The 19,558-nt window shown below is 41.8% G+C and overlaps 1 protein-coding gene across 1 annotated transcript; it reads left to right on the top strand.

Moving 5' to 3' along the window:
• The first annotated feature begins 4,841 nt into the window (after positions 1-4,841).
• Positions 4,842-9,687, top strand: LOC4337935 (glycosyltransferase BC10-like). The gene is made up of 11 exons (XM_015782477.3): positions 4,842-5,303; positions 5,426-5,542; positions 5,659-5,759; positions 6,590-6,661; positions 6,949-7,030; positions 7,130-7,210; positions 8,064-8,108; positions 8,385-8,450; positions 8,538-8,687; positions 9,061-9,189; positions 9,326-9,687. Exons 1-11 carry the CDS (start codon positions 4,983-4,985, stop codon positions 9,359-9,361), a joined length of 1,200 nt encoding a protein of 399 aa, XP_015637963.1. The 5' UTR covers positions 4,842-4,982; the 3' UTR covers positions 9,362-9,687.
• The last annotated feature ends 9,871 nt before the right edge of the window (positions 9,688-19,558 follow it).

The raw sequence follows: 19,558 nt of genomic DNA, 5'->3' as shown, positions 1-19,558 counted from the left end.
ATCGAGATCAAACAGCTGAAAATTACTCCCTTATTTACTTAAATGTTCGATGCTGTTAGATTTTTTTAAACATGTTTGACCGTTCGTCTTATTTAAAAATTTTTGTGAAATGTGTAAAACTATATGTATACATAAAAGTATATTTAACAATACATCAAAGGATAGGAAAAGAATTAATAATTACTTAAATTTTATAAATAAAATAAACGGTCAAATATTTTAAAAAAAATCAACGGCGTCAAATATTTTATATAGGATGGAGGGAGTAGCTTTTGCGGCGTCGGCCACGACGTGGAGAAGAAGGGACATGAGTTGGCCGAAGGAACCGGATTCGATCTTTTCATGGAGATGAGAATGCAAATATGCAATTGGATGATGTAATGGCTGAGCTTTCTGAGAAAATCTGAATTAGATTAATTGGAGATGATGTGTAGGAGATGAGTACGTGATACGTACATGATCCACTATGTAGGGGTGAGATGAGATTCGAATTGAATTCGATCGACACAATCCGCTGGAGAAGAAGATTAACTAGCTAGGGCCTAGCTAGGAGCAACACCACCGGCGGCTCGCCGCAAAGCAAAAACCAGCGTGCTTGAGTGAGAACGGTTCATACAAGGGCAATTCGTCAACGAAAACCGCTCCCTAGTGTTTTTTTTGGGGGGACAAAAACAGTGAAACTTGAACAAAATTTACTAAATTTTGAATTCTTTTTTGAACTTGGCCAATTTATCGATAGTTTCTAAACCCGAGCAGTTATGGTCGTATTTGTAAACCTAGGTGTGTGTAATTAAGTGTGATGTGCGCGCGTCTAAAAGATTGTTTTAAAAAAAACAGAATATTGTGGGCTCAATTATCAATATTACCATACCGGCATTTTCACGTGGAATAAGTTTACCGGAGGTCCCTCAACTTAACAGCGAGATTTTTTTTGAGGTTCCTTAACCACAAAACCAGAAATTTCTATGTACCCCTAAATTCACACAAATCGTGCACTCAAGGTTCTATGGCAGTATATATGGGTGTTTTCGCTGACGTGGCATCCTAGTCAGCAAAATATTTTTAAAAAATACATAGGGCCCACATGTAAGCTGCACATTTTTTTTCTTCTCCTTCTATTCTCTTTTCTCTCTTCTCTTTTCAGTGAGGGCGCGGGCGCAGGCAGGCTTCTTCACCACCCCTATGGCAGACGCGGGGGGGGGGGGGGGGGGGGCGGGGGGGGGAGGTCACCAGCCAGGTAAGCGGCCGCACGAGACGGGCTCCCCCCGTCGCCACGAGGTAGCTGACGAGGTGGTCCGACACCGCCAGCTCGGAGGGGAACGGTTTGGCGCAGCTAGGGCACGCGATGGCGGCTTCCTCCCCCGCCCCCGCGGCGACCGTGAGAAGGTTGGTGCTTCGGTGGGCGCTGGCGCGGCGGGAGGAGTTGGAGATGAGCGGGGAGTAGGGGGCGAAGCCGAAGGAGGGCGGCCGCCCACACCCACTAGTCGTCGCACACCCGGTGATGCGGCGCGCACGGAGCGAACCCCCGCCGCACGCCCTGTCCCCCATTGCCTCGCCGTCCCCGTCGCCGCACCGTCCTTGTCGTCGCGCCTCTCCCCTCCCCTATTTCCTGCCGACTGCCTCCCCTTTACCTCCTCCTGTCACGGTGCTCGAGGCGACGCCGCATTCCGGCCGCCATTCCTCCATCCATAGCTCTGCCCGCCACCGGCCTCCCTCACTGAAGAAGAGAAGAGAGAAGAGAGAAAAGAGAAGAGAAGAGAAGGAGAAGAAAAAAAAAGTGCAGCTGATATATGGGCCCTATGTACTTTTTTTAATTTTTTCTGACTAGGATGCCACGTCAGCGAAACCACCAATATATACTGCCATAGAACTTTGAGTGCACGGTTTATGTGAGTTTAGGGGTATACAGAAATTTCTAGTTTTATGGTTAAGGGATCTTAAAACAATATCGCTGTTCTGAGGTTGAAGTAGAAGAGAGGATAGAGTTGCAGGAACTGCTACAGGAAATTCAATTGAAGGAGGGGAGAGATAAACTGAGATGGATCATCTGTTTTTTAAGTGCGCTTCGGCTAGATTTCTTTGGTGCTGCTTGAGAGACATTTTTGGGATGGAGCAATGTTCCCAGGACAAGAGCTGAGATGATTGAGAAATTGAAAGACCCTGGCACAAAGAACAATTTGCCTTACATTTGTTTTTTTTCTGCTGTTTGCTGGGCCATCTGGCTTGGAATGATTTCGTCTTTAATGATAAATGTCTTTCGGGCATTACTATGATTGCTCATAAGGTGGTGATGTTATTGTAACAGTGGAGTCCTTTGGTGGCGCAGAAGTCTACTGGAGAGGTGGAGCACTTCAAGGACTTGCTGCGTGCCAGAATCAAGGAGTTGGACGAGAAAGGAACAAGCTGATGCTCGGGACCTGTTCAAGGAAGAAGATGCATTAGGAGTACAGAGTAGACAGCAGTTTCGTTTGGATCCAGGCGATGCGTTGTTGTTTTCTAAAGTTTCTTTTTCCTGGAAGGTGTTAGGGTGATCTTTTGTCAGTTATATGTTGATCTCATCTTCAGTTGGAAACCCCAACTCTACTACCTCCCCTTTTTCTTTTGAGATCTTTTAAGGTGCTTGGGAGGTACTCAGCGTACCTTTCAAACTATTGAATATCAACCGTTGATTGCTAAAGATGAATTTAGAAATAGAAAAAACACGACGATGGGTAATTTAGTAATTGTTTCCAGTTCTAACAACTTCTAACTTCTTCCTGATTGTTTGCCGCTAGCCCCTACTCTATTAACTGTTGCTCTTGTATTACTTTCGCTCACTAATTCTCATCTCTCGCTGTTGTTGCTTACATTATTACTTTTTTTTCAGGGACATTATAATAGTTACTTATTAGGAGATAGGAATATTACATAAATCTATGGTCATTCACAGTATCACATCTGCTAGTCTTTTGAAGGCATTTTTCTTCTCTATCTTTTAGATAACCTGAGCATGCCGGTGTCGACCACGTCTTAATTAATCCATGAATGAGCTACCAAAACTTCAAATAATATGACATTCCCCGTTCTGTGTAGATCAATTTTCATAACAAAATAAATCCGTAATTGTTCACAATTTCATGTAATCCATATTAAAAACTTCGTAACGAAACAAATTCGAGAAGAATCGAAGAACTTATATATGTTACGGTCATTTCCTTTTCATATCTGATAGATTGATATAATACCAGGGGACAAAATTACCTATATACCCTCCCACTTAATCTCTATTTTTATACCTGCCCACCTTTTTTTAAGTAACTTTCTATGGGTACCTTGTATCGTAAACCATTGGATTGTACCTAATCAATGGTTAACGTGATTTTCAAGTACCGGAGAAAGTCTCTTTTCTTTTTTCTTTTTCGGTTCCAGTCTGTAATGAACTCTGTTATGCTTTGTTAGTAAAGCTGGGCGGAAACCCTTTGATCTAAAAAAAATATCGCTGTTAAATTGAGGAACCTCCGGTGAACTTATTCCTTTTCACGTGAATGGACCGGGTTTCGTGGGCTTTCAAATCGAGGCCTAGACGTGAAGAGAGTGTGGGCCTAATTGAGTAAATATCGTATTGGGCCAGTGGGAGAAATGGGCTGGTCAAGTTAGGTCAATTGGAGACGGGCGCTTTGGGAGTCGGGACATGTGTGTGCTAGAATAGTCGGTGCAAATCATGGAAACTTCACGTGCCACTGTCAGCTCACAACGTGGTCACCCTCCCCGGCCTCTTGCTCCCTGCTCATCTTGGATCTTTGATTTTAACCTTGGTTTATCGAATGGTTTGTTAATCACTTTTGCTAAATCGTGTGGTATTATTTTACATCATCGTATTAATCTATTTTTCAACTTTTTTATGTTGATATTTAGGGCATGTTTGATTGGTAACTAAATTTATCACATAAAATCTTAGGTAAGTCATAATTTTAGGAAATGTTTGTTTTTTTCCTGCCACAACTCGATCCACATGTTATAGAGTGGACTATATTTTTATCTAACTTTATATAAGTTTAGTTTGTTACTCCCTCCGTTTCAAAATGATTAACACCGTTGACTTTTTTAAACATGTTTAACCGTTCATCTTATTAAAAAAATTAAGTAATTATTAATTCTTTTCCTATCATTTGATTCATTGTTAAATATATTTTTATGTAGGTATATAATTTTACATATTTCACAAAAGTTTTTGAATAAGACGAACGATCAAACATGTGCTAAAAAGTCAACGGTGTCAAACATTTCAAAACGGAGGGAGTATTTTGTTTATCGTAAAAGTACAGTAAGACTAAGGTTGAATATGTGTTAAATTAATTACGCGGTAAAGGGAAGTTATTGAAACGATTTGATGAAAAAGTTGGAAGTTTGTGTGTGTAGAAAAGACCATGTTTAGATTTTAACTTTTTTTTCTTCAAACTTTCAACTTTTCCGTTACATTGTTTCAATCTCTTCAAACTTACAATTTTAACGTGAAACTAAACACATCTAAAGTTTGATGTGACAGAAAAGTTAAAAGTTTAAAGAAAAAAAGTTGGAATCTAGACAGGCTAAAGAGTCGGTTCTGTTTTCCCTGTCCCAGCTTTGAAGCTCCTCGCCGAAGTGGCCAACCTTCTCGCACGGTACACCGTACACATCGCCACCGTCCATCTTCCGATCCGACGGCCCAGACACCACCTGTGATCTCCCCCGACCCCGAGCCGTTGCCGCGCGGCGGATGCGGCGGCTGCGTCGCCCCTCCCGTGCCGGTAGCTGGCGCGTCCACACTTCAGACACTCCAAGTCCAACAACTTAACTTTCACTTCACTTGCCTTGCCTCTGCCGCGCTTGCTCGGCACGGCAACCCACGCGAAATCGGAGATTCCTTCGATTCACGAGATCACCACGAGTCCACCACCCTCCTCCTCTCGCTGGATTCGATGGGCGCTCGGTGAGATCCGAATCCCCCACGGTGGTCGCCGGAGATGAAGCCGCCGCGGAGGTGGATGTACGGGCGGGGCGGCGGGAAGGGGAAGCCGGCGGGGCTGCTGCTGCTGGGGGTGTTCCTCTGCTTGTCGGTGGTGCTGCTGCTGCTGCTGCACGGCTCGTCCCCGTCGCTGGAGGGCGAGGGGAGGAAGCCTGAGGCGGTGGAGGCGGCGGGGGGAGGGGGAGAGGAGGAGGAGGTGGCGGTGGCGCGGGCGGAGGTGGAGGAGGCGCCGCTGCCGCCGGGGAACGCGCGGCTCGCCTTCCTCTTCATCGCCCGCAACCGCCTCCCGCTCGACCTCGTCTGGGACGCCTTCTTCCGCGTAAGCGCGCGCCTCGCCCGGATCTCCCCCTTCCTCTCGCTCTTGCTCGGATGGCTCCCAATTTCAGCGAATGCTGGTTTAATTTGAATCCTGATTGCATTGCGTTTTTTGGGGGTGAGTAGGGTGACAAGGAAGGGAGATTCTCCATCTTCGTGCACTCGCGGCCGGGGTTCGTGCTCACCCGCGCCACCACCCGATCCGGCTTCTTCTACAATCGGCAGGTCAACAACAGCGTCCAGGTTCGCGACCTCGTCCCCACTTCCGTTGGCAATGTGATGTGATCCGTCGGTAGCAGCATCCGTTGCAGTCCACACTGGGTTCCTGATGAGTTGGGCATGTGTGATTTGTCCTTCAGGTGGATTGGGGGGAGGCGAGCATGATCGAGGCTGAGCGTGTTCTACTCGCCCACGCGCTCAAGGACCCCTTAAACGAGCGCTTCGTGTTCGTCTCCGACAGGTATGGATTATGGAATTATGATGTGTGCTAGTGTGTATGCTTGGATAAAGTATTACTGACTTTAGATACTAAGTTGATTGGCACAAAATTTTGGCAATGCCCAAAAAATTTAGTCATGTGTTCTGTTTATAGCCAAAAATTAAGCACTACTAAATTATTTGTCTTGGTTGAATAGCAAATGCAAGTTTAGTAGAAGCAAATGAATGCCTAGCCAGTTTTTGCCAGAAAATTTGGCAATGGCCAGTTCTTGCCATTGCCAAAAAAATTGGTAAGGCTATGAACCAAAACAAGCCCTAACTGCAATCTGTGTTGGCTTAATCTCTTGTTCAGCACAATGTGTTGTTTCTAGGTTCTGATCATAATGAATTAAGGGAATGTTCCTGAACATAATGATATGTCCTTACATTTTTATAAATGTGGACTGTTATCTAGTAAAGATTGTTTGTTTTTTTTAATCATCGTTTGGCTAACTAATTTTTTTTTCCAATATGCAATGCTCAGATGATAAGTAGTTTCTGTCCGCGATTTTAAGCTCATGCTAAAAATGTGGTGCGATAGCAGTCCTCAATCTTAAATTCCATGGAAATGAATCTTGTGTTATACTGTTAGTCTGTTTCTATTAAGTTTAACGGGACTCCACATGAAGCTGTACTGAATTTACCAGATGCCTTGGTGCAATTTTAGGTATCGTTTACACGGTTGTTTTTCTGACAGCTCCAAATTTGAACTTAGTACTACACATCTTTTTTTATAATCTTACAAAGCTCGTTGTTGCACCATTTTGGATCTTAATTGGATTCATGCTTACTAGGATCTTCTCTCTCTGCCAGCTGTGTGCCATTGTACAACTTCAACTACACTTACGACTACATAATGTCTTCGTCAACCAGTTTTGTTGACAGGTATAGGCATCACAATTTCGTGTTGTGTTTCCTGATGATGGTTAAGACTTAAGAATGAATTCTGAGTTCATGACAAGTATCAGCTAGTAACTATGAATGTTAAAGAAAAGAAAGAAAAAAAATCATGTTAGCCTTTCTCATTTTCCATTATCTAAGTATTTCCATGTACCTTGAGCTTCAAAATGGTTCCTGTAGCAAACTGCAGATTTGCAGCTTAAAGCACCTTTCATTTAGCTTGTATAATATCCTGGGTATTAACAGCATCCAATTGCATATGCTGGGGACAGTTTTGCTGATACAAAAGCGGGTCGGTATAATCCCAGAATGGACCCAATTATCCCAGTGGAAAATTGGAGAAAAGGCTCGCAGGTACCTTTCTGTTTCTATTGATGAAAGATAGGAGAATTTTGCTTGAACTGTGTAACAGTTAGTTTTGATACCTTATCACCATTCATTTGTGCCATACAGTGGGCTGTGTTAACAAGAAAACATGCTGAAGTTGTGGTTGAAGATGAAGAGGTTTTGCCAGAATTCCAGAAGCATTGCAGGGTATGTGACTCAATATTTATGCACTCTATGCAGATAAATTTCAGTATTGTATAACATAGTTTACTCATGATCATAACTGACCAGTGAACTTTTTCACCTTGTACCTTTCATCAAATTAAAATCAGGATAACAGAAGTTGAAAATTTGAATATTATCAATATTTACTTTTTTATGACAGTTTTTTGCATTCGCAAGTGAATGTGCTCTCAAGATAATCAACATAGGACACAAAGAAACTTGTAGATTTATGTAAACTGCCACGTATGGTACTGACATTCTGACAATGTTTACGACAATGCATGATATCAGTGATTTATTTTATTTTATTTTTTAAACCTTTTTAATTTTTATTTTTAAAAATAAATCATTCGAAAACTTATTTCCAAGATCTAAACCTTTTGGCCGTAGTTGGTTGGCAAAACAACATTGCCACACCGGTCTGGCTGGCATGGCAGCGTTGTCTTGCCACACCACCGTGGCTGGCAGGACAAAACTGTCACGCCCGTTGCGGGTGACGTGTCAGTGTTGTTTTGTCACACCAGGCAGGCTAGCTTGGCTAAAAGGTTCAGATTTTGGAAATATTGTAAAATTGTCATGCCCATTGCGGGTGACGTGTCAGTGTTGTTTTGTCACGCCAGGTGGGCTAGCTTGGCCAAAAGGTTCAGATTTTAAAATTAAAAAGGTTAAAAAAATAAAATAATTCGATACTAGTACCTTTGCCAAATGAATAGAAGATCCACCGGATTTTTCTATATCATCAACCCAAGTTACTTAACTCATGTCTCTTTCCTATCAATTAGCTTAGAGTTGTCTATTCTTGTTCCTATTAAATGTACCTTTTTATTTATTGCAGAGAAGGCCCTTACCAGAGTTCTGGCGGGACTGGGATCGTCCTATTGTAAGTGAAAGTCTCCAATAAAATACTGAACTGTCACTTAGCTTGTTGAACTTGCTTTTATGTGTTTATTTTTGAACTGCAGCTGGCACATTGAGTATAATAATCACAACTCTTGTGCTATTTCTTGTACTCCATAAAAAGCTTAATTAACAGAATTATTATCTATGGCTTCAAAATTTACCACTGAACTCTATATCTCTATCTAATTGCTCTACTGTTCCAGAACAAAGTTTAATTAGTAATTCTGTGAGACTAAATGCTGCTCATTTTATCCAGCCTGCGGAGGCATGGAAGGCACATAACTGCATACCAGATGAGCACTATGTTCAAACATTGCTTGCAGTAAGTCAACAATCATTTACAGTATCCCTTGCAGCTGTTCCTCCTCACAAAGACATCTGACCGTTCAATTATTTTTATCGAATGCAGCAACATGGTCTTGAAGAAGAGCTTACACGGAGGTCAGTTACACACAGTGCGTGGGATCTATCATCTTCTAAAGATCGTGAAAGGCGTGGATGGCATCCTGTAACATACAAAATCTCAGATGCTACTCCTGCACTTGTAAAATCCATAAAGGTATATGTTTCTTTGCAATGGCACATTTTTTGTTACCTGAAAGTGGTGATTATATAGTATGTACATTTAAAAAGGAAATTAAGAGAGGCTTTACTTTTTTTTCTTTTATTTGAAAATTCTGTCATTATTAAAATATTTAAGTACAAAGCAACAACCAAGGTGAATGTTGGAACCTCTGTTGGGTAATGGCAGACGCTATCAATTCATCTGTTTCAAAGCTTTAACAAATGTCAGTTTGGAAATGTGTTGCGTCTGATAAGGAATGTCAGCTTTTGTTTGTCATGTATACAGTTCTGCCAAAACAAGCTGCCCGTACGAAATGCACATGACATTTTCTAACTATTCACTGAGTACCTATTTGTTGAATTTTTAGGATATTGATAATATATATTATGAGACTGAAAATAGAAAGGAGTGGTGTACAAGTAATGGAAAACCAGCACCTTGCTTCCTTTTTGCAAGGAAGTTTACACGAGCAGCTGGTCTGAAGCTTCTTGATTTAGTAAGTTCAGGACCTTTAGCTTTTCATTTCATATCGTGATGCAAACACAGGCATTCCTAAACCTAATGTATTGTCTAACGAAATCACATTGTGATTTGCTTATAGTTTTTGCTCTCTCCAAATTTCCCTTTTGCAGTCTTTGATAGCAGCAAATGGCGCATCTACCATGTAAAGTTTCTCCGTCAAAAGCAGAATACTGCCAGCTTGCACATACGTAAAGGAAAGTGGTGGAGGGGACAGAAGATAACAGCGAATTTTTTTTGGGCATCTTCATTACAATTTGTTGCACTCTGAAAAGGGACATAGGTGTTCTAAAGCAATAAAGTTTGTTTCTTTTAGCACCTAGGTTAGTACATATGTTAACCCACTACTTAGCATTATAACTGTAACTGTAAGCAACCACCTGCAGTTGGATTGGCAAGAATCACCTCAGTTCTTTTCACGACAAATTCCTTTTTCAAATTTATAGAGAATTGGCATGTCTTATACTTGCATGCATACTGTAGTCATTCCATCGAAGGCAATGCGTGATCTGGTTACCCAAACATTAATCAAGCATGTTGAACTCAGGAACTGCGTATTTCACATGGATTTATACTCTCATAGCAGATCTGCCGATCAACATGCATGTTTGGCATTCTGTTCCATCAGAAACATGGGACCCTAGTGCCGTGGCAATGGTTATCCCCTACCCTTAGGACCTTTGGACTTTTGATGGCCTCAATTTAAAACTGTGCTGGCTGGAGATGCAGCGATGGTGTAGCCAATTCAATGATTCTCATCATTGTTGTTCCTCCAATTGATGTGTTACTTCTTGTACTCACAAGCTCTGGGGCAATTGTGACTGTACTGGTATAGACTTAAAACAGTATTCAGATACTGTACTCTCTACTGCATACTGGCAGTATCAATGTGGGGCCATCCATGCAGTGCAACGTCATCAGGAGGGTTGCTGGCATGGCACCTGAGGTGGTCTCATCTGCACACAAACACTGCTATGAACTCTAGATTCAACTCTAGATTCATCAGACTACTAGCTTTGGATCCAAAGAGACTATCAAATCCTTCCATGTCCAGTCACATTTGTCCGTGCACTTCTGCATGCATCAGTTCCATCTGCTTGGTGTTTTGCTTCTCATGTCAGATTCCCCCAAGTCGCACATTATATCATGAAGCATTTTATTTTTTTTCAGCTCTCCCTTTTCTGCATAGATCTAGTGCAATGTATAGTATTTATGTTATAATGTTGTGGTGCCAAATGACAAGAAAAGGAGGAGAAAAAGGTAGAATGCGAGCATATGCATGTTAGTTGCTTGAGGGTAAGCCTGGTGTCCCTTTCAGGCATTGCATTGTCACTGTCAATGTGCTGCATTGTCCATGCTGTCTGCAAGTGCAGTTCTATTGCAAAGATGTAGGAGTACTCGCATTGTGTTCACAGGATTTTTGAGGAATAATGTGCATAGAAATTCTTTTTTCCTATCATTCGGATTATGGAAACTGGTCGTAGGAAATCCAAAGAAAAGTTTCCTTTGATGCTGATTTTACAGGAAAGTACAGGAAAAGTCCATCCACCTTAGAGGTGTCCAAACGGGCGGCACGGCCCGGCCCGGCACGGGCACGGGTCCGGCACGGCCCGGCACGGGCACGGGTCCGGCACGGCCCGTTTCGGCACGGCCCGTTAGGCACGGCTGATGAAACGGGCCGTGCCGTGCCGGCCCAAGCACGGCCCGTGGATGGCCGGGCCGTGCCCGTGCCGGCACGGCACGCCCGCGGCCCACGGGCCGTTCGGGGCACGGCGGCCCGTGAAGGCAGGCCGCCAGCCCGCCAGCCTGCAGTGCACAGTGTTTTTTTTAAAAAAAAAAAGCAAAGGAAATGTATAAGGAAAAAAAATTAAAAATGGAAATAAAATGTTTAAAAAAAAGTAATGATTTACTAATGTTAAAAAATGAAAAAAATGGTATTTAAAAAATGGAAATAAAAGTTTTTTAAAAAAGTAATGATTTGCTAATGTTAAAAAAAAGAAAAAATGGTATTTTTTTGTTGTGTTGAAAAATTTAAAAATATAGATTGTGATTCATTATTTTGAAATAATTTAAAGATAAATCCACACTTGCGAAAATATTGCAAAAGAATTTGTTAAAAATAGTAATGACCTTTATTGATGTTTATATCATTACAGGATATAATGATACATGCTGCCTCGTTAAAAACTTTGTCATGTAAAAACTCATAGGGGAAAATGAGAAAACCATGACAAAGAAAAGAGTACAGCTCAAAGGTCAGAACTACTTCTAACAAAATTCTACTGGGGTTGGTCTGGATCCAGGTAGAGTTGCTCGAACTGGGCGGCCAATTCTTGGTTGTCCGCAGTGTATTGGGCATGTTGTCGAGCAAGCTCCCAGTCTTTAACGCTTAGTAGCATTTCGACGTGGTCGCTGCGCAGAGTCGTCCTCCGGTCTTCGATGATTCGGCCGCATAGACTGAAGGCCGATTCGGAGGACACCGTCGACACGGGCACCGTCAACACATCCCGTGCTAGTTTTGAAAGCACAGGATATGTTATCTTGTGGTCATTCCACCACCCGAGGACGTTGAAATCTTGTGCTTCGTGGTGGATGGCGTCGCTGTCCAAATAACCGGACAACTCTTCGGCCACAACATGCGAAGAGGCGTCTCCACTTGTAGCCGACGAACTGCCACCACCTTGGATTGAACTTGAAGACGATCCACCCCAAATCCTACCCCACTGTATCTTCTTCTTACCTGTAGTGGGGATAGGAGGGGGTCTCTGCTGGCGAACTTCCTGAAACTTTACTTCATATCTTCCAAAAACCTCATATAATTTACGTCTAACCTCAGTATAAAAAGAACTATAATCTACACCTATAGTATCTCCAACAAGTGATAAAATAGCAGACAATCCCCTTAATTTACACCTAGGATCTAAAACAAAAGCAAGAGCATACAACATAGGTATATTTTTCCAATATTTCAAATATTTTTGTTTCATGTGAAAGACAGGTTCAGTTAGAACGTCATCATTTTCGTATTCTTTAAATAAAGTAGCAATTTCAAGAAGGTTGTGCAAAATTATATTAGCAGTTGGATAATAAACTTGTGACAAAGTTAGAGTACAATCATAAAAAGTTTCTAGAAATTGGTAAAATTTTTGGACAATTGCCCAAACATGCTCGTTCAGTACTGAAGACCCGTCACTGTTTCTTGGGCCACCACGTGACTGAACAAAATCAGAAAGTAAACTACTATAAGGTAAAACAACTTTTAACATTAAATACGTTGCATTCCACCGATGCTCTGCATCGGTGGCAAACTTACGAGCTTTCACACCGGCCGCATTGCAAAACCTCTTCCATGTAGCAATCCGCGGGTTAGAAGCAGTTAACCACGCGATTGCTTGACGAACAGCATCGATGTGGTCACCTACCCTCTTCATGCCAGTCTTAACAATCAAATTAATTATATGACATGCACAACGCTGATGGAGTAGAAAAGATTGAGCATACACACAAAATAAATGTTGCAATATTTCAATAGCCCTAGAATTAGCAGATGCATTATCTAGGGTGACAGCAAATATTTTATCAGCAAGATTAAATTCATTAATTACTTCCCTAATTCTTTCAGCTATGTTTTCTCCTGTATGTGAGACATCTATTAACCTAAGCCCTAAAACTCTCTTTTGTAATTGCCAATCATCATCAACAAAATGAACAACTACGCTAAGATAATCCTCTCTAGCTCTACTACTCCATATATCTGAAGTAACACTAACAGAGAAAGTACATGTACTAAACAGTTCCTTAAGTGCAGTTGCTTCCTTGTGATAAACATTCTCTAAATCTCTAGTTGATGTTTGCCTACTCACAGCTTTAAACCTAGGGTTATGAGATTGCTGAATGTAATGTTCAAAAGCAGGGGACTCCCCAAAGTTCAGGGGTAAATCTTGCCTGGCGATTAACCGGACAAGAGATTCCCGAGCAACCATGGGATCGTACTCCCAACTGCGTACCGTACCGTCTGGGTTTACCATAAGTTGCTGCTGCCGGAGTTGTATTCCTTGCTTCTTGGCACACGACTCCGCATGGCGCTTGAGGTGACCTGTACCACCAGAAGAACGAGCAGATAAAATTTGCCTACATATTCTACAACGGGCTTTCGATACCTCCCTTCCGTCGGGGCATGTTTCCTTTATCTCGTCGAAGCTTTGCCACACACCGGAGGTTCTCGATCTCTTCGAGCCGGTGTGTGTCGAAACACTTCCGCTCGCGGTTCCGGAAAATCCTTCCGAAGCTGTCTCCGCCTGAACCGGTACCTCCTCAACGACAGCCGTATGAACCGGTACCTCCTCCACAGATGGTGGAGTTGGAGCCGATCCGGAGGTACCGTCAAACCCCGACATGTAGTTGGGGTCGAAATCACCCAAGGTGAACGACGGCGACTGGTATGGAAAGTTCGGATCCATTCTGAAAATTTAAACCGACATAAACAAATTTTCGAATATTTATTGAATTCACAAACACAATACAAATTTGAATATTACTTACATCTTTCCAACCGCGAGCTCTTCAAACCTCTGCGATCAAACTGTTGAACTACGAAACTAATTTTGATTTTTGACAAAATTTGAGCAAATTTTGTCAAAATAAAAAAAAATGCACACTTAAGAACAAATAGAGCACTTAAAACACTTGAGAGCACAAGATGAGGAGTGTGGGATGAGGAGAAATGGCTGGGGTTCATGCCCTATTTATAGGGCGAAATTTGAGATTTTTTGGAATTTTTTCGAAATTTTTATGAATTTTTTAGCCTCCCAACGGTTATTTTCAAATTTGAACGGTCAAATAGCCGTTAATGCCACGTGGCGCCTTCCCATTCGACCGCCGCCAGCCCTGTCCGCGCCTGACGGGCCGCCGGCGTGCCGTGCCGTGCCGGCCCGCTACAGTAGCCGTGCCGTGCCGTGCCGGCCCGCGGGCTCGGCCAGCGGCCCAAGCACGGCACGGCTACTCGTGCCGTGCCGGCACGGCCCGTTACTGTAGCAGGCCGTGCCGGGCCGTGCCTGCTACAGGTTCGGCCGTGCCCCGGGCCGCCCGTTTGGCCCGGCCCATTTGGCCACCTCTAATCCACCTCAAGCTCTTTCTTTGCTTCCTGCGTGCAAATCCTAGGCAATTGACTTCCTATGATCCGAATGCTCTCAACTTTTGTATTCCTTTGTTTTTCATTTCATTCCTCTTTTTCACGCTTTGATTCTTTTCCTATTCCTATACTTTTCCTATCCTATATTTTCTTTCCCTATCCTATGATCCGAACGAGCCCTTAGGCGTTAAAGGAGGAAAGGGTTTAACATTTGAGAGTAACAAGGGATGGCGTGAGTGTGGTTTCATGGTTTGTGGCTGCCCATGTTCTTTTGTTCTGAACTTTGGAAGCAGGTTTCAGAATTAGTCTGATGATGAGATTTTAACCAGCACTTATTGCAGTGCCTCTTTTTTCTGGGGATGGCACAAAAAAGGGAGTAGAGCCTCTTTTTTTTCTTCGTCTTTTTACCGGTAGTATTTTTCTGACAGAAGTGAAATAACCTGGAGTTTCTGCCCCAGTTTTTTACAGCAAGAATACAGGCATCAACTCAAGTTTTATTGTCTCCAAGTCTTCAACATCTGTGCTAGGTAAGTGACAGCGAAGTTTATGCAGTACCTTGACACCTGAGAAGTTGATAGCACCATTGGTTTTACCTGGACTTTTGCTCATTACAGTTAATTAAAAAAACCATTGGGTTTTGCAAGTTTATATGGACAGGATAACGCAAAAACCAGAAAAGGAATAAACCTTGAATCAACTGAAATACATCTAAGATGGAACTGAACTTCAGTTTCATTAGTTACAAGAATTAGTTTGCATATTTGACCTTCCAATAGTACCTTCACTGCACCAGAGACCAGACTCCAGAGTGATCCCCTAGTTTGCAGAATTTCCTTTTGCATACTCCAACAATTTTACACAGCTCTGCACCGACATAACACCAGAGACCCAGAGTGACAGCCTGACACTCATGGACTTAGGAGACTAAACCCAAGCAACTAAGCTAGTGTTCCATTTTTTTATTAAGAACAAGAAGAATATTAAGTTAAGCTAGTACTTCTACTGGTTTTCAAATGTATATGCTGTTAGGGATAAGGTACAGCATGCCATGAAGTTAACACCAGACAGCCGTTTTAGCCATGAAAAGAAGTTAAGAAGCATACAACCATTTTCAAGACAAAAAAAAAAAAGGAGGGATGAAATGGTCCGATGGATATAAGTATGCATAGCGAACATCACTGCATTCTAAATCCATTCTTTTGATCTGTACAGAATCTTGTTGGTAGAAATAGAATGGAGTACTGCTACTAATCTTGCACCCCCCACATTGGCATCAACAATTGGTATCAACTGAAATACATCTAAGATGGAACTGAACTTCAGTTTCATTAGTACAAGAATTAGTTTGCATATTTGACCTTCCAATAGTACCTTCACTGCACCAGAGACCAGACTCCAGAGTGATCCCCTAGTTTGCAGAATTTCCTTTTGCATACTCCAACAATTTTACACAGCTCTGCACCGACATAACACCAGAGACCCAGAGTGACAGCCTGACACTCATGGACTTAGGAGACTAAACCCAAGCAACTAAGCTAGTGTTCCATTTTTTTATTAAGAACAAGAAGAATATTAAGTTAAGCTAGTACTTCTACTGGTTTTCAAATGTATATGCTGTTAGGGATAAGGTACAGCATGCCATGAAGTTAACACCAGACAGCCGTTTTAGCCATGAAAAGAAGTTAAGAAGCATACAACCATTTTCAAGACAAAAAAAAAAAAGGAGGGATGAAATGGTCCGATGGATATAAGTATGCATAGCGAACATCACTGCATTCTAAATCCATTCTTTTGATCTGTACAGAATCTTGTTGGTAGAAATAGAATGGAGTACTGCTACTAATCTTGCACCCCCCACATTGGCATCAACAATTGGTATCAACTGAAATACATCTAAGATGGAACTGAACTTCAGTTTCATTAGTACAAGAATTAGTTTGCATATTTGACCTTCCAATAGTACCTTCACTGCACCAGAGACCAGACTCCAGAGTGATCCCCTAGTTTGCAGAATTTCCTTTTGCATACTCCAACAATTTTACACAGCTCTGCACCGACATAACACCAGAGACCCAGAGTGGCAGCCTGACACTCATGGACTTAGGAGACTTAACCCAAGCAACTAAGCTAGTGTTCCATTTTTTATTAAGAACAAGAAGAACATTAAGCTAAGCTAGTACTTCTAGTTTTCAAATGTATATAGTCCACCTATAAACTGCTAGGGACAAGGTATAACGTGCCATGAAGTTAACACCAGACAGCCGTTTTAGCCATGAAAAGAAGCATCGAGCCATTTTCCAGAGATAAAAAATGGAGGGATGAAATGGATGTGTTATGCATAGCAAACATCAATGCATTCTAAATCCATTCTTTTGATCTTGTACAGAATCTTGTTGGTAGAAATAGAATGGAGTACTGCTACTAAACTTGCATCCCCCACATTGACATCAACAATTGCTCCCACTGATAAGTGAGATAGTATCATAATATTTCCTCCACACCAGTCTGTCCAAAAGGCAGCACAGCACTGCATCTGCATGTGCAGTTTCTGTATGCCTACATGCATTGCCTCTAGCCATGGGCCATGGGCCTCTCCCTCCACTAAGGCTCCGTTTAGCTCCCCAAAAACTTTTCTCAAAAACATCACATCGAATATTTGGATACATATATGAAGCATTAAATATAGATAAGAAGAAAAACTAATTGCACAGTTTGCATGTAAATCGCGAGACGAATATTTTGAGTCTAATTAGGCCATGATTAGCCATAAGTGCTACAGTAATTCACATGTGTCAATGACGGATTAATTAGGCTCAAAAGATTCGTCTCGCGGTTTCCAGGTGAGTTATGAAATTAGTTTTTTCATTTGTGTCCGAAAACCCCTCCCGACATCCGTTCAAACGTCCGATGTGACACCTAAAAATTTTCGTTTCACCAACTAAACATGCCCTAATAGTGTGTGTCAGAGTGTGTGTAGGCAGGTTAGCAGGTAGGTGTAGGAGAGCAGCCAAAAGAGCAAGATGAACTGTAGCAAAATGAGCAATAGCAAGATCAAGTGGTGCATCAGACTGATGATAATGGAGTGCAGGAATGGTCCTACCTCAGTTACCTGTCTTTTCCTTTGAAGTTGAACCATGGTCAATTTCATGGATGATGAAAATGTGTGTTGTTAGTAGTAGTAGCAACAGTAGTAGTACTCAGCTATGATCAAGGTTACTAATGATTGCTGTTGTTACAACAGTGTTGTAGATACTACTCCTAATTAGGAGTACTAGAGGGTTTTTCATTGAGTCAACTAGCAACAGAGATTTTGTGAAATTTCTTTTTCCTGGTTGGCAGGTTCTTAGCTAATGAAAGTCTTACTTCTGATGAAGAGAAGGTAGTAAAAGGGAGAAATCATATAAGGCATATATGGCCAGCATGTCCAGATTGGATTCTATTTGTGCCTATTGTTTCTGGAGTGATAGTACCGGTCAATTTTTCCAACTAACCTTCTTTTCTGTCGGAAGATAAATGATTCAACATTCTTTTCGATTGTAGGTGTTAAAATATGCTCGATCTTCTGGGACTTTTTTTACCCACTTTGAATGGCGGTTACTATTAGGCTTCATGTTTAATGTGTTTTTCACCTAGTGCATCATGCTTCATATGTTCCTACGCAGGGCATGTTTTGCTTATTTCATACCATAAGGATTCTTGTCTCTTATTGAGCTTTGCTTATTTCATCTCATAGGGGTTTTTGTCTCTTATTGAGGCTTTCTTTAACAATAATTATGCCTATGTTCATCCTAGATATAGAGGCCTAGGATGTAATCATCTTCCTTATCTAAAAAGTTGTTAAACTAAGCAGTCAAGCCTGTTGGAATACAAGAATTCCACCACATGCTCTGTAGATGAACCCATTTTATTTAATATACTGTAATTTTCCAACGAGGTAAGTTTTGCCAATGGCCTTTTTTTAAGAGAAATTTTACGATTCTTAAGAATTAACAATAAGCAGAGCTTGCTCCTGTTATATCAATTTCAGTTTTTTCTTAGGACAGAAGTAACATTGTACTATTCTGACTAACTAATTTTCCATGCATTGTCACAGTAAAAAGAAAAAGGCATACTACATTAATATCAGAATCTCATGACAATCCACTGACGTTATAAATTGTTGCAGGGAATGATCATATGCATCCATATGATCCACAAAGCATAGCTGAACAGTTATCACATTTACTCCTACTCCAATAATCAGAGGGGGCAAAACCTACCATCCTCATCATGAACTACAGCTTTATTACATAGTAACCGTAAAATTCAGATCAATTACACATTTGTACCATCATGTATAGCTGCCATGCCGTACCACTTACCTGAAGTCAGTAAAAGATTTCAGTAACTTAGTAAAAAAAAAGGAGTCACTGTTCACTGTTGGCTAGCAAAGCAACAAACATGGCCACAGATGAATGCAGCTGCACTCATCAGTGACCAGTGACCTCACTATCTAGTCACATACACCAACCCCCACCATGACTGACTCTAAACTTTCACAAGGAAAAAGCAATGAGCATCATGAAGACTGAAGAACCCAGCAAACCTGGAAATGCAACTGTTGCATATCAATCATCAAGAATCTCTTCAGAAAGAGGAGATGATACTTCAGAGTTCGAAGACTACTCCTTTAAGATAACTGAAGCTTTTTATCCCACTCAGTCAATTTCATCAAGATGATACAATTTACCTTAATTACACTCCCGACCTCTGCATAACTAGGATGAACGCATGGAGAAAATTATACTGAAGCTTCAAGTGCTGAACATTTGGTCCAAAATTTAGGAATGCCTTGCACCTTGGCCACATGGAGAGCACACTTGGAAAGCTTCACTTTAGCATCTTACGCTGGACAGCATCCACCAACATCTCTCTCTCTTTCTCTCTAGAAAGTTACTGGGTGACACCACACAGAACCCCACTGAGAGAGGCCAGCCAAAGGTCACCAATGGATTCTGGAGAGAGAGAAGGAGAGAGAGGGGACATGAAAAACATATGGCTAGTAAAATGATGTAAGCATGGAGATGTGGGGTGCTCATTTTGAGACAATTATGCTGGTCCTTGAAACCTAAAAGCTGTGCTGGTTGGTGAAGATCACTGCAATTCGCAGCCATTTCCCATTGCTAATTGCTACCACTCCAACATCACAACAACTTTGCATTGTTAGTTGTTAACT

This window comes from Oryza sativa, chromosome 5 (assembly GCF_034140825.1).
Source record: "Oryza sativa Japonica Group chromosome 5, ASM3414082v1".
In the NCBI taxonomy this organism is placed as follows: Eukaryota; Viridiplantae; Streptophyta; class Magnoliopsida; order Poales; family Poaceae; genus Oryza; species Oryza sativa.
This window is presented reverse-complemented; position numbering and strand designations above follow the sequence as displayed.

Coding starts and splice junctions, on each gene's coding strand:
- LOC4337935 (XM_015782477.3), top strand. CDS start 4,983: ATGAAGCCGCCGCGGAGGTGGATGTACGGGCGGGGCGGCGGGAAGGGG. Junction 7,031..7,129: donor ATTGGAGAAAAGGCTCGCAG/GTACCTTTCTGT, acceptor TGTGCCATACAG/TGGGCTGTGTTAACAAGAAA. Junction 8,688..9,060: donor CACTTGTAAAATCCATAAAG/GTATATGTTTCT, acceptor TTGAATTTTTAG/GATATTGATAATATATATTA.